Consider the following 13,365-nt stretch of genomic DNA (forward strand, 5'->3'; position numbering starts at 1 on the left):
TTAGAACCACGAAAATAAACAAGAAATGAAAAATTATCTTTGACCATAGTCTGTTAAACGTGTGTGAACCTTTATTAGAAAAAAACCCATTATCTTCCACTACAGTCTGTTGAACGGGAGTGAACCATTATTAGAACCATGATAAAAGTGTTATATTCCACTATAGTCAGTGTGAATCATTATTACAATCACGAAAAAAGCGTTATCTTCCACCACAGTCTGTTAAACGTGTGTGAACCATTATTAGAACCACGAAAAAAGCATTAACTTCTTCTACAGTCTGTATATAGCGTGTGAGAATACTGATCTTCATACAACCATCGTCACAACGCATAATACTATAAAAAGAATAAGGGAAGCTGCAAGAAACCTTCACTCCTTACTCATGTCCAATCCCTTAACGAAACACATAACCAGCTATTCCCTGACTTTTGGCTAAATCTATATCATTCTTTAAGGGAACCGGCATTTCAATTTGGCGCTTTTTTTCTAATCTTTTGTGTTCCTTGGCTGGTTTTTCCCTATTGCATGAAAAAAAGCACTCGTGGTATAAATGCATCACAGTACTGAAGGGGTTCAAACACTAACAAAATTAATCTACTCCGCTCATCTATCTCTCTTTATCTCGGGTAACTTTCTTCACTCATTTCTATACCTCTACCTCTCAATCCTTCATTATTCACTTTTATTCACCTGATTCGCTCACCGTCTCCTCACAAACAACAACGGATAGATTCGCAGCACGTCAGACTAATTGGAATGGAGAGAACGTAAAAAAAGAAAAAAGAAAAAGTGTGCTGTGTTCCTTTACTGTTGACAATGAAGGCACCTCGTCGTTTCACTTTTACACACACACACACACACACACACACACACACACACACACACACACACACACACACACACACACACACACACACACACACACACACACACACACACCTCCTCCCTGAAGCACGAATGAGGGAAAAAGAGGGTGAGATTACTGCTGTGTCTGTTGTCGGAGGTAGTGAAGGATGGTGGTGATGGTGGCGGTGGTGGCGGTGGTAGGGAAACAGGGCTGAAGGGAACTACTACTACTACTACTTCTCCTATTACTACTACTACTCCCTATTACTACTACTACTACTACCCATTACTGCTACTGCTACTACTACTACTACTACTACTACTACTACTACTACTACTACTACTACTACTACTACTACTACTACTACTACTACTACTACTACTACTAAGGGGTTGGGTAGGATAAGCAGCACTGTATCGGGTGTTACTGTTTTGGCGGGGCTTAACGACGGAGGGAGAAGAAGGTGGAGGTTAGATTGAAGGGTCGCAGTGTCTCGTCCCGTCCCTTTTACCCCATCAGCACACCGCGGGGCCCCTTCCACAGACCGGCTCCTGACGCCCAGAGGAGAGGTGGTTTAGATGTTGGGATAAAAGATAAGGAAGTTTGAAGGGTTACTGGTCACCTCCTCCTCCTCCTCCTCCTCCTCCTACTTCTTCTTCTCCTTATTATCTTATCCACTATCCTTCCTTTTTTCCTTCCTGCTTTCCTGCTTTCTTCTCTTCTCTTCATCTTCGTTTTGTTGTTTTTTTCTATTTGTTTTTATTTTCTTCGTTTTTTCTTTATTTTTTTTTTTTGTTATCGTGATTTTTGTTCTTGTTTTCCGCTTTAGTTTATTCCTGTGTTTTTTTTTTTTTTTTTTTATTCTATTCTCTCTTCTTCCTCCTTCTCGTTCTTTTCGTGTGGTGATTCCTTCCTGATTATTCTGTCCATCATCTTTCTTCGTTGTTTTTCTCTCTTCTTCGTCCTTTTCCTTATCCTTCTCCTTCCTTTCTTTATTTTCTTCTCTTTTTTTTCCTTTCCTCTTCCTCCACCGTCTCTTTCCTCTCCCATTCCCTTTTTCCCCTTCTTTTCTCTGTCTTTCTTCTCTTCTTCCACCACTACTTTCTATTTTTCCCTCTTTCTTCTCCTCTTCTTTCTCCTTCTCCACTTCCACCACCATTATTTTCTCTCTTCTTCTATTCGTCTCTTTCCTCTTCTCTCTTCTTCTCTTCTTTCTCCTTTTCCTCCATTTCCACCATCGTCTATTTTTTTCCCTCTTCCCCTTCTCCTATTCGTCTTTCCTCCTCTCTCTTCTTTTTTTCTCCTTTTTCTTCACTTCCACTATCATTTGTTTATTTTCTCTCTTCTTCTCCTAGTCGTCTCTCTCCTTCTTGTTCCCCTCTCGGCCACTTCAAGACTCGGCCGCCACCACCAACTCACTTCACATCAAGTTGTCAAGGGGTATCGAAAAATGATTTAGCCTGACACAGACCCTCTTTGTGTGTGTGTGTGTGTGTGTGTGTGTGTGTGTGTGTGTGTGTGTGTGTGTGTGTGTGTGTGTGTGTGTGTGTGTGTGTTAATGTGTTTGTGCATCAGTGATGCGGTTTGTTCCTGTTGTGTAAGTGGTAGTAACTATATATCCTTACGTTGCTGCCACTCCCGGAGCCGCCCTCTCACAACCTGCTCCTGCTGCCGCTTTTCTTTGCAGTTCTGCCTCTGGCGCCGCCTCTTCATGGCACTCCTCTTGGCAGACACTCCCTCCACCCCTATGTCCTTGTACTTGAAAGTGAAGGACTGGGAAGAGGAGGAAAAGGAAAACTTACGAGAGGAAGAAGAAGAAGAAGAAGAAGAAGCTAAGGACGCATTACAAATGAGCAGCAGTGAACATCAGAGCGTAGAGTAGACACAAAGACCGGAGAAGTCTCTGCACATGTATACTGGTGCGTTAGATGGCAACATAGCGGTCTGTCTATCGTCACTATATGCGTATTCGTCAGATTCTTTACTTACTCACGACTTAACACTGGCGTGGGACCAAGGCTGTGATTGGCTGTTGGAGCTGCCTCAGATCCAGGCTGGCTGGCCGACTCTGTGTTTGATAAGGAACATGACATTTCTTTTTCACCGTTATAGCACCTAGGTTAGCAGGACAGATGGGGAAGGCAAGTACTTCATTCCGTGTCCCCAGGGACGCTGAACAAGCCAAGGCATCACAGCAGGTGACTCCCACCAGGGCAGCGCAGCAGAATGACCCACAAAGCTGACTACTACGAGGTGCTGGGCGTGGCGAAGGACGACACCACGGGCGCCATCAAGAAGCAGTTCCGCCGCCTCGCCCTTGTCACACACCCGGACAAAAACCCCCACGACGTCCAGGGGGCCACCGTCAAATTCCAGCTGCTGCAGCGAGCCGCGGACACTCTCTCCGATCCCGACAAGAGGGCCAGGCACGACGCCACGCTGCGGGGCAACCGCCCTCACAGGGGACCCCAGGCACAGGACACCAAGGCTAAGGCTTCCTCTAACTCTTCTTCCTCTCGTAAGTTTTCCTTCTCCTCCCCTTCCTCCCAGTCCTTTACTTTCAAGTACAAGGGCACAGGGGCGGGGGAGGTGTCTGCCAAGGAGAAGAGTGCCAGGAAGAGGCGGCGCCAGAGGCAGAACCGCAAAGAGCAGCAGCAGCAGGACCAGGACGCCAGAACCAACTGGGGCTGAGGGGGCGCGCCTCCGGGAGTGGCCGGCCAAGGCGAGGTGCCGCGCGGAAAGTATCACAAGGTGTTCCTTTACTAAGAAGATCTGAATCTACTTTTATTGTTCCGTTGTACTGTTTTTTCGTTGTATGAAGAGGAGGAGGTATTACTCTTTCTCCTCTTCCTTCTCCTTCCTTCCTTCTTCTTCGTTATCTTTCTCATCCTCTAATCTCCCAATCCTTCTAATCTTACTGTTAATCCTTCTCTTCAAACATATCATTAACAACAATAACAACAGTGGCAGCAGCAGCAGCAGCAACAACAACAACAACAACAACAACAACAACAACAACAACAACAACAACAACAACAACAACAACAACAATACAACCTTCCTCTCCTTTCACGTTCACACCCACACCACCATTCCTGAACCACCACCACTACCACTGTCCATTATACCCTCCCTCTAATCCTTCACTAGTCCCTGCTGTTCTGTGGTTTCATACACTTTTCCTTCCTGGAGCTTGTGTTGCGTTATCCTTTACCCTCCCAGAGCTTGTACATTTTCCCTCACGTCTGCCAGCTTCTCATCCAGCTCTCCTCATCTGCTTGATGAGGCCACCGCACCTCGCCCTCACCTTTTTTCTTATCTAATCCTTTTTCCCTTGTTATCTTGTGCTTTCTTGCTGACTGACTAGCTAATTAACTGAATGAGTGACTGACTGACTGACTGACTGACTGACTGACTTACTGACTTGTTAGCTAATTAACTGACTGACTGATTGACTGAGTGTTTGACTGCTTAGATAATTGACTGACTGACTAACTGACTTACTGACTGGCTAGCTAATTAACTGAATGACTGAGTGGTTGATTGCTTAGATAACTGGCTGACTGACTGACTGACTGACGGAACAATTATCTTTACGAATAAACGAACAAATGAATAAATAAATAAATAAATAAATGCATAAATGAGCGAAGGAGTATCTAGGTAGCCAAACAGATGAATAGATAAACAAATGAATGAATGAATGAATAAACCAAATAAACGAAGGGAGCATCTCGTTATAACCACCGAAGTGATAAACAAACATAACCCAGATAAATGATGCGGTATCTGATCGTATGCTTCCACGCTAACTCTTCCTTAATCTCCCTCCTAAATACTATTAGGCTTTCCTTTAACCCCTTCAATACTGGGACACATTTTTCCCTTGAGATTTGTGTACGATTAGACCATTTTATTTTACATTAGGAAGGTTCTACGGAGTTCAGAAGATTAATGGCCAGAGTTTTCACTATTTTAATCCCCCACATGAGTTTCTGAAGCTGTATAAAATCACCGAATAGTAAGCAGAATGAATATGGAAACGCGTCATGGTACTGAAGGGGTTGACCTAACACTGCCACGGTGACTCAGTAAAGCCTTTGTTTGCTGTATAGTGTTCAGATTCCTCAGGTTAGACTCTCGTTCAATTTATTGCTTCTGTTATAAGTCATCTTAGTTTCAAATATATAATTGGGATGTTTGGAAGAGGAGTCACTGCAAAGGTTATTTCCCTGATTCTACATCCGTTACAGATTGACGACTTTTTTCTTGACTTATTAGTGTATAAGAAAGACATGTTGACCCTCTGACTGACTTCACCACTACACTAATACCACAGTCTGAACGCTTTGCTCTCTCACCACAACTGTTTCCCAAGGCCACAGAGATGATTAGCGAGGTTTTCAAGAGTGTTTCTCCAGTTAATAATGTAGAAATCTTGTCACTCTGCCTCTAGAAACGTAAAAAACACCTTAGAAATCTCGTGTAAACTTAAATAAAGCCTTTTGAAATAGTGCAAATGAAGCGCAGCGTCTTAGAATACGAACCATACATAAATCTACGTATATTTAGCGACCTTCCGACAGAACATTCACCTGCCGAAACATTAGCCTGCGTATACATAAATTGTGACCCCCAGGAAACCACGCACTACGCCACAGTCTTAGCATACAAGGTCGGGTATGAAATGTTGCACCTTGGCCCTCCCCTGTGACACTCTCGCCTTGGCCATTCAGAGTACACAGGTCTGGGTGTGTCTGAGTTGTGTGTGCCATACGCGGGGCCTCGTTTACTGCATACACAAAATAAAGAGAGGCGTGGACATTTGTGTGTGTGTGTGTGTGTGTGTGTGTGTGTGTGTGTGTGTGTGTGTGTGTGTGTGTGTGTGTGTGTGTGTGTGTGTGTGTGTGTGTGTGTGTGTGTGTGTGTACATACTGTTCAATGACTCGTGCCAAGTATTCATGGACACGTTTCCTTCTCTCTCTCTCTCTCTCCCTCCTTCCCAATCTTCCTTCTTTCTTTCTTTCCTTCCTTCCTTCCTTCCTTCCTTCCTTCCTTCCTTCCTTCCTTTTATTGGCTCGCCTTCATACACCACCCTCCATAACTCTTACATTCTTTTTTCCTCCTTTTTTCTTCCTTCCTTCCTTCCTTGGCATATTCTTCACTTCCTTCCAATACCTCCTCCTTCCTTCATTCCCTTTTAGATACGAGTATTTCTATCCATCTTCCTTCCTATGTTTCTTCATAGACCCTTCTTTCGTATCTTCCCTCACACACCTTCCCACACGACCTATACTTTCTTACCCTCATACATTCATTTCTTTACTTCTTTCTTCCCTGACGCACCTTTCCACACAATCTTCCACACATTTCACTCTTACCCAGCCACCGCCTCTACTCTTGTCGGTAGAGCTACACAACTGACGGGGCGGGTTGAGGGCAACGTCTATGTGGAATGACTTATAGGGCCGAAGGAAGGAGGGGCTTGACAAGGGTGGTGCCGTGACGAAGTGGCTGTCGGAGGGAGGGAGGAGGGAGGAAGAAAGAGGAGGGGGCCGTGTGATGCCAATCAACTGCCAAGGACGTTAGGAGACGGGTATGGGTGGCAAGGTCGCGTAAATGTGGGTGCTTGGGGCGTGGTGAGGGCAGTGATGGTGGTGGTAGTGGTGGTGGTGTCCTGGGGTGGCGTGAGGCAGGTGGTAGCATCTGTCTCGGTGCGTCATTTGCACAGGCACAGCATCTTTCTATTTAAGTCTCGCCCAGTTTCGTATTTCTCCCAATTATGTATCGTCTGGTGGCCTAGACCCTTTTCCCCGCAGCCTGTGTCGTCATCATTGCATCTCGCGCCCTTGACTCTGCATCTCTCCCTCCCCTGCTTGCCTTCTCACGTCTCCGCCACGCTAAGACACGCCTCATACATCACTGCCACCGATCCTGCCCTGCCCCACTATCGCTGCCCCCTCCCTCCCTTCCTCCGTCCCTTCTCATATCGCCACCACGTCTCATTCATACTCCACTGCCTCGAGCCTCCATCTGCGCCTTCCCTGCCCTGCCCCACTATCGCTGTTTCTCACCCTCCCTTCCTCCGTCCCTTCATTGCTACCCTGCCCACTATAGTTGCCCCTTGCCTCTCACACTCGTATATATGCACAGGTGTGGATTCCCTGCCGACCTGTCTCCCCAATACCCTGGTCACACTCACCCCAGACAGTCCTCCTCCTGCCTCACTCATACTAACCAAGCTGTCCCCTGACTGTCCATTAGGTAGCTTCATCCCCCACTTCCACTCATCTCCCAGCCTCCCTCACCCCTTCCTCTGCGTCGCTCATACTAAACTAGCTGTCCTTTTTCAATATGCATCCCTCTCATCCACTCCCTACCATTTCACATGCGTTCATATTCATTCCACATCAGTTTCATACCCACATGCCTGCTTTTCCTAGTACATCCACCGCCTTGACACAAATTTCATATCCATTTTACATACATTTTCTATCTGTTCCTTTCATATTTTACACTCGTATCCATTCTATATGCGTTTACATCCGCTTGATATAAATTCCACATCCATTTATCCATTTCCCTTATTCTACATCCATTTTTGCATTTATTCCACATTTACATTCCTTTTGTACATCCATTCCACACTTATTCACACTCACATTCCTTTCACATAACACCATCCCTCACTGTCTTAATTCCCTCACCCAACAAATGTATGACCCAGTCCGTCCTTGGCCTGTGCTCTACTTAATCTCACGTCCTTGCCTGCACGCTTCACCCTCGCCCTTGTCTCCACTGCTAACCTACACCTCAGCCCAGCAAGACTCGCAGCACTTACCAGAGGAACACGTGTGGGTCTCGGGTGTCGGGAGAGCTGATCGTTTGTACACCAGATGGGGATGCGGGGAGTCGGGATGAACGGGGGCGTGGTCCTGCACTGGTTCGATCAGGTATTCCTCGTTGTCTGTCCGCACGAAGCCAGTCTGTTGGGGGGAGAAGTGGTGATTGGTTGATTAGGGAGAACACACAGGAGAGAGATGGTATAGTAGTAGTAGTAGTAGTAGTAGTAGTAGTAGTAGTAGTAGTAGTAGTAGTAGTAGTAGCAGTAGTAGTAATGGAGTGCCACGTTTAAGCTTGATGGTTTCTTGCAGCTTCCATTATTTTTTATACTTTTATGCTCAAGAAGTAGTAGAAGAGGTTTCTATTTCATCATTTTGTTGGGTTACTTCAGCCTGATTATCCGTCTGGGGGAAGAAGCAAGACAAGGGTAGAGAAGGGAAGAGTCAGAGAACGTGGATAATAACTCATTCAGAGGCGAGGGAGGAACAGTGTAAAGATGGTGGCCGCTAGTGGTGAGGGAGGAACGCTAGGGGACCAGCCGTTACTTAGTCTGTGTTGGGGAGAAGAGCTGAAAGTCATTATGGTTCGTGAAGGAGATGGGAGGAAGGTGTTGAGAGAGAGAGAGAGAGAGAGAGAGGGCGGGGTGGGATGCTATGGTATATTGTGTGTGTGTGTGTGTGTGTTTGGTGTGGAGTACTGAATCCGAAGCCATTTCCTTTCTTCCCTCAAACAGTCATGTAGGTCACTCGCATTATCTTGTTAGGCCGTGAGAAGAAGACCCATGTCCCAGGATGCAACACGACGCCCTTTGACCCCGTGACCCCTCTGTGCCGTGTCCCCGCCCCGCGCCATGGGTCGCGGCGCCGGGCGTGGCTGGACAGACGCCCCGGCATACCTACCCCCTGCCTTTCTTTACCGTCTCCACACACTCGCACACTTCCTTATTTCGTGTCTGTTACTTGGCATTCAAAGACGACGTCAACAACACACAACACGGCACGTCACTGCACAGAATATCAAAGGGGTGTTATCAAGGAAGTCATCTTTGGTACCTTTCTACGTTTTGTGTTGTTTTTGCTAGATAACTTAGTGTTTTAGTCTATTCCCTCCCCGTCCCGCTCCGCCCTGTCCTCGCCTCGTCTCCGCCGCCGCCCTCCTGATACGACTCGCCTCCGCCCCGCCTCTGCCCCGCTGCGTCACTCACTTTAAGAAGACTGATAACACGCGGGTCTGGTGGTGTTAGCGTGTTTACTCATGGCGGTGTCAGCTGTGGTGGAGGTGGTGGTGGTAGTGGTGGTGGTGGTTGTGGTTTCCTCATTCATACTTTTTTTTTGTACGGTACTTATGAGGAGAATATTTCGTAAATGTTTGTCTTTCCTTAGAAGAGAAGTATCTTGTGAACATTTAATCTCTTCTGCTTTTATTCACATTTACGCTCTCTCTCTCTCTCTCTCTCTCTCTCTCTCTCTCTCTCTCTCTCTCTCTCTCTCTCTCTCTCTCTCTCTCTCTCTCTCTCTCTCTCTCTCTCTCTCTCTCTCTCTCTCTCTCAATGAAAACAGCAGAGAGAGAGAGAGAGAGAGAGAGGGAGAGAGGGAGGGAGAGGGAGAGAGAACTGTATACTTTTATTGACTGTTTCCACCTGGAGTGCTTTTCTGCCCCAAATCACCGCCGCCTCACATTCCCGCACATGAGGCACAGCGGCGGCGGGGTTTGGGAGGTGGGGTGCTTATCATGCGGGACGGGGAGCCTTTCACACATACGCCAAGTGAACCAAGCCTCAGGAAAATCAAAAGAAAAATAAGCGAAGTCGTAAAATTCAATGTACACACACCTCTGAGGCTTAAAAAATACTAAAGAAAAAAAAACGAATATTTTCCATGTACACCTCGTAGCTATCACAGAAATGGCGGCTGTGGTGACCTTTCTTTTTTTCCCGCATTGGACTTTCACATACATCAGACCTTTGCCAGCCTCCTCTTTTCTCACGCGGACATAAATATTCTCGTGTGTCTACGTAGCTTTTCTTTCCTCTTTTCAGCTGGACGGGATTACAGTGGATCAGGACGGCCGTGGCATCTGTCTGTTAGTGTGACGGGGAAACGAGACGCAGGGACCAAAATGTGTGCGTGACGAACTTGACAGGTGACTAGGTAATGGGTGATGGGTTCCTTGACTGGGGCGGTGGTACAAGGGATGAGTTGACATAGGGAGAGGGCAAGAGGAACTATATTAGGTTAGGTTAGGTTGAGTTGAGTTAGGTTAGGTTAGGTTAGGTTAAGTTAAGTTAGATTAAATTCTCCATGTTATATTATATTAAATTCACGATATGTATACGAGGCAATAAGCATGGGAATGATGGAGTTAAGTTAAATTACAGTTAGGTGTAGTTAGGTAGGTTAGGTTAGGCTAGGTTAAATTCACCATATACTAGGCAATACGCATGAGAATGATGAGTTAGGATAGGTTATGGTTAGGTTTGGTTAGGTTAGGCTAGCTTAAGTTTGGTTAGTTATATTGGGCTAAGTTAAGTTAGGTTAGGTGCACCATGAACGAGGCAATAGGTATGAAAATGGTGAGTTAGGATAGGTTAGGTTAGGTTTGCTTAGGTTAGGTGAAGGTTGGTACACCATGAAAGAGTCACTAGCCATGCGAGTGATGAGTTGATTAAGGGACAAGACAAATTAGGAGCTCGTGGAGTTTAGCATTGTAAGAGTGTAGCGCCATCAGGGATGCATCATGGGCGAGGCACTGGGCAGGGGTGTGAGTGGTGGGTTGGCGCAGGGACAGGGGTGGGTCGGAATGCTATGGTGGGGGGAGAGTGCAGGGATATTAAGGATGGGGATGTTGTAATGTGGAGGGGAGGGTTCAAGGACGAAGGGGAAGTAACAAAATAGGGAGGAATTCAGAAAAGATGTTGTTTATGTCGTATTTACCACCACCACCACCACCACCACCACCACTACCGTCACTATTACTTACACCACCATCACTCCTAAGCTACCATTTTCATCGCCACCACCACCATGATTATCACCATTCCTAGTAAGTCACCCTACCACTACCATCACCACTACTACCACCATCCACCATCAGCATGCAATCACCACCACCCTGCTATCACTGTCAGGAACACCAACATATCCGCACCACCATCGCCTTCATAAATATATCGCCACTACCATCACCACCACCACCACCACCACCACCACCACCACAACCACCACCAAAGAAAAGACACGGTAGGAAGGGACAAAAAACATCAGATACTTCACTAAACAGTACAGTATCTCTCTCTCTCTCTCTCTCTCTCTCTCTCTCTCTCTCTCTCTCTCTCTCTCTAAGGGCGGGAAACACCTCTTTAAGCATCCTTAGGGGGAATAGAACACCTCGCAGCAGACACAACTCCTCCTCCCCTCCCTTGTCTCCTAAGAGCCAGTCGCCTCAGCCTTGCATTATCCTGCACTTTGCTCCGCCCCACTCTTCCCCACCCCTCCGCCTCCTACCCTGCGCGACTCCCATGTCCTCACACCCTCGACTCCACTCTACTGAAGTCTTTTCTCCCATAATACACTCAGAGACTCAGTACTCATTTCTACCTTGCCTTGTCTTTGTGTTGGTCTCCTTAGTGAATAGTTTAACAGGGGTGAGGAGTGATGTAGCATGGCGGGGTGGTAAGCGATGAATGAGAGAAGGTTTGGGAGAGGGAGAATAGCGAAAGATGATGATATATACGCGGAGACAGCAGCGGCACGCCCTCCCAAACTCCAGCGTTGACCACCCGCAGGATACTCGTGGCGTCCTTCTCTAAACCGTTCATGTCCTTCGTGCAGCACGGGATGGCAACTCCTTGTCTTGTCTCGCCTCTCACTTCAGACGTCTAGTTCAGCCTGTGTCGCCTTCTCGCACTCTCTAGCTAAAGAAGACTAAAACTTACATGATCTAACAGCCCATTCCCTGAAGAGTATTAGCGGATAGAATATTGTAGCACCTATTTAGAAAATCGTCGTGGTGTTTGTGTGTTACTCAGTGTGAGTGGAAGTGAATAGGTTTTCCTAATAATCTGATCCCCTCACTGGCGTGCTGTGTTGTACCTGTATTAAGTAAAAAAGTTTCCACTTTGGCGGGCAGGTGAGCACCACGTCAGATGAGCCCAGCAGGTTGCCGGTCACCTGCATAAAACCTTATCTGTTTCACCTCCACCGCACTGTAGGCGTCGCCTGATGGAAGGCTGGGGACGTTAAGTTAATTTATAGCTCCCTGAGTTCACCGCTCTGGTGCGGCGATAGACAGAGATGGTTGGGATGGCCAGGGCGTGAGATGTGAGGCGGCCAGACATCATAGTAGGCATAAGGAAACTTTCCAGGAAGGGCAGCAGGACGTGTGCGTCGCTCTCCGCCCCGACACGCACCGCTCCTTCTCAGTACTGTTGACAGGTGTTGTAGGTTCACGTCGTTTTTGCTCCGTGTTCTACGAGGATCATACGGAATAAACATGAGAGTGAGGTGAGGCGGCAGACAACAGGTGGGCGCGCAGTGAAGGCATTGACCGTCGCAGACACCACACAGCCGACGTCTTGCCCGAGGTCGCGGCGGCCAGGCGCCACAAAAGGGCGTAGTGGTCTCCGCGCCGCGTTGTTAAGGCGAGTTTTCTTGTCTTTATGAGACTCTTATTTGGAGAGCGGGATGCAGCCATAACGAGGAGACCTGCAGCCGTTCACCAACATAAAGTTCCTCTCTCACCGCCACCTTGAGTGGTCCCTTTCTCGCCTCGCGCCGCCGCCTCACCTGCCGCACAATTAGTTTCCTGACTTACACAACTCGCCGCTAATTGCCGCGACTCATGCCATTCTGTTCTCATCCCGCTTTGATTCACCGACGCGCCTCCCCGCGGCGCCTCTTCGCCTGATGCATGCGTAGCACCATTTTTTACCTGCCTCGTTCATCTCCCCCAAGCTACGTCTTATTTTATTAAAACATTTGTCGGAGTTTATTGAGCGCCAGCAGGGGCACGAGACAGTGGCACCATTAGAGGCATTACTGGCGGTGGGTGAACTGTCCACAGATCGCGGTCATTTTGGCACACGTACACACGAGGCGGGATCCCTGCCTCGCTATGGTCCCTGCACGCCTCGGCCTCCCGCAGGCGATGACCTAAAACCGAACTTCACGGCTTAAAAATGAGAGTGACTTCGCTTGCTACTTTTTATGTCAGATGGGATGCCACAGAGACCCGTTGCCTGCCGGGGCGTGGGCGCCGCCGACCGCAGGGACTTACTGGCTTAGTGGCTTTGTCTTCAGGGATGTAGCTCGCCCCTCCCGCCCTCGCCTTCACCTCCATGACGCGAGGAAAGGTATCACACACACACACACACACACACACACACACACACACACACACACACACACACACACACACACACACACACACACACACAGCTTAAATTACTACCATCACCTCCATCACCATCACTACTACTACTACTACTATTACGTGTACTAACCACAATTAGGTATGCTACTACTACTACTACTACTACTACTACTACTACTACTACTACTACTACTACTACTACTACTACTACTACTACTACTACTACTACTGCTACTACTGCTGCTGCTACTGCTACTACTACTACTACTACTGCTACTACTACTACTACTACTGCTACTACT

The 13,365-nt window shown here is 47.4% G+C and overlaps 1 protein-coding gene across 1 annotated transcript in view; it reads right to left on the reverse strand.

Annotated features, from left to right (window-relative positions):
- The window catches only part of LOC123499403 (A disintegrin and metalloproteinase with thrombospondin motifs 6-like), a 124,498-nt gene that overhangs the window by 52,302 nt on the left and 58,831 nt on the right, over nucleotides 1–13,365 (reverse strand). The window contains exon 4 of the mRNA XM_045247354.1: nucleotides 7,692–7,836. Coding sequence (XP_045103289.1) covers nucleotides 7,692–7,836 — 145 coding nt within the window. The remainder of the gene's footprint in view (nucleotides 1–7,691; nucleotides 7,837–13,365) is intronic.

The sequence above is a fragment of the Portunus trituberculatus genome, chromosome 49 (genome assembly GCF_017591435.1).
Source record: "Portunus trituberculatus isolate SZX2019 chromosome 49, ASM1759143v1, whole genome shotgun sequence".
NCBI lineage: Eukaryota > Metazoa > Arthropoda > Malacostraca > Decapoda > Portunidae > Portunus > Portunus trituberculatus.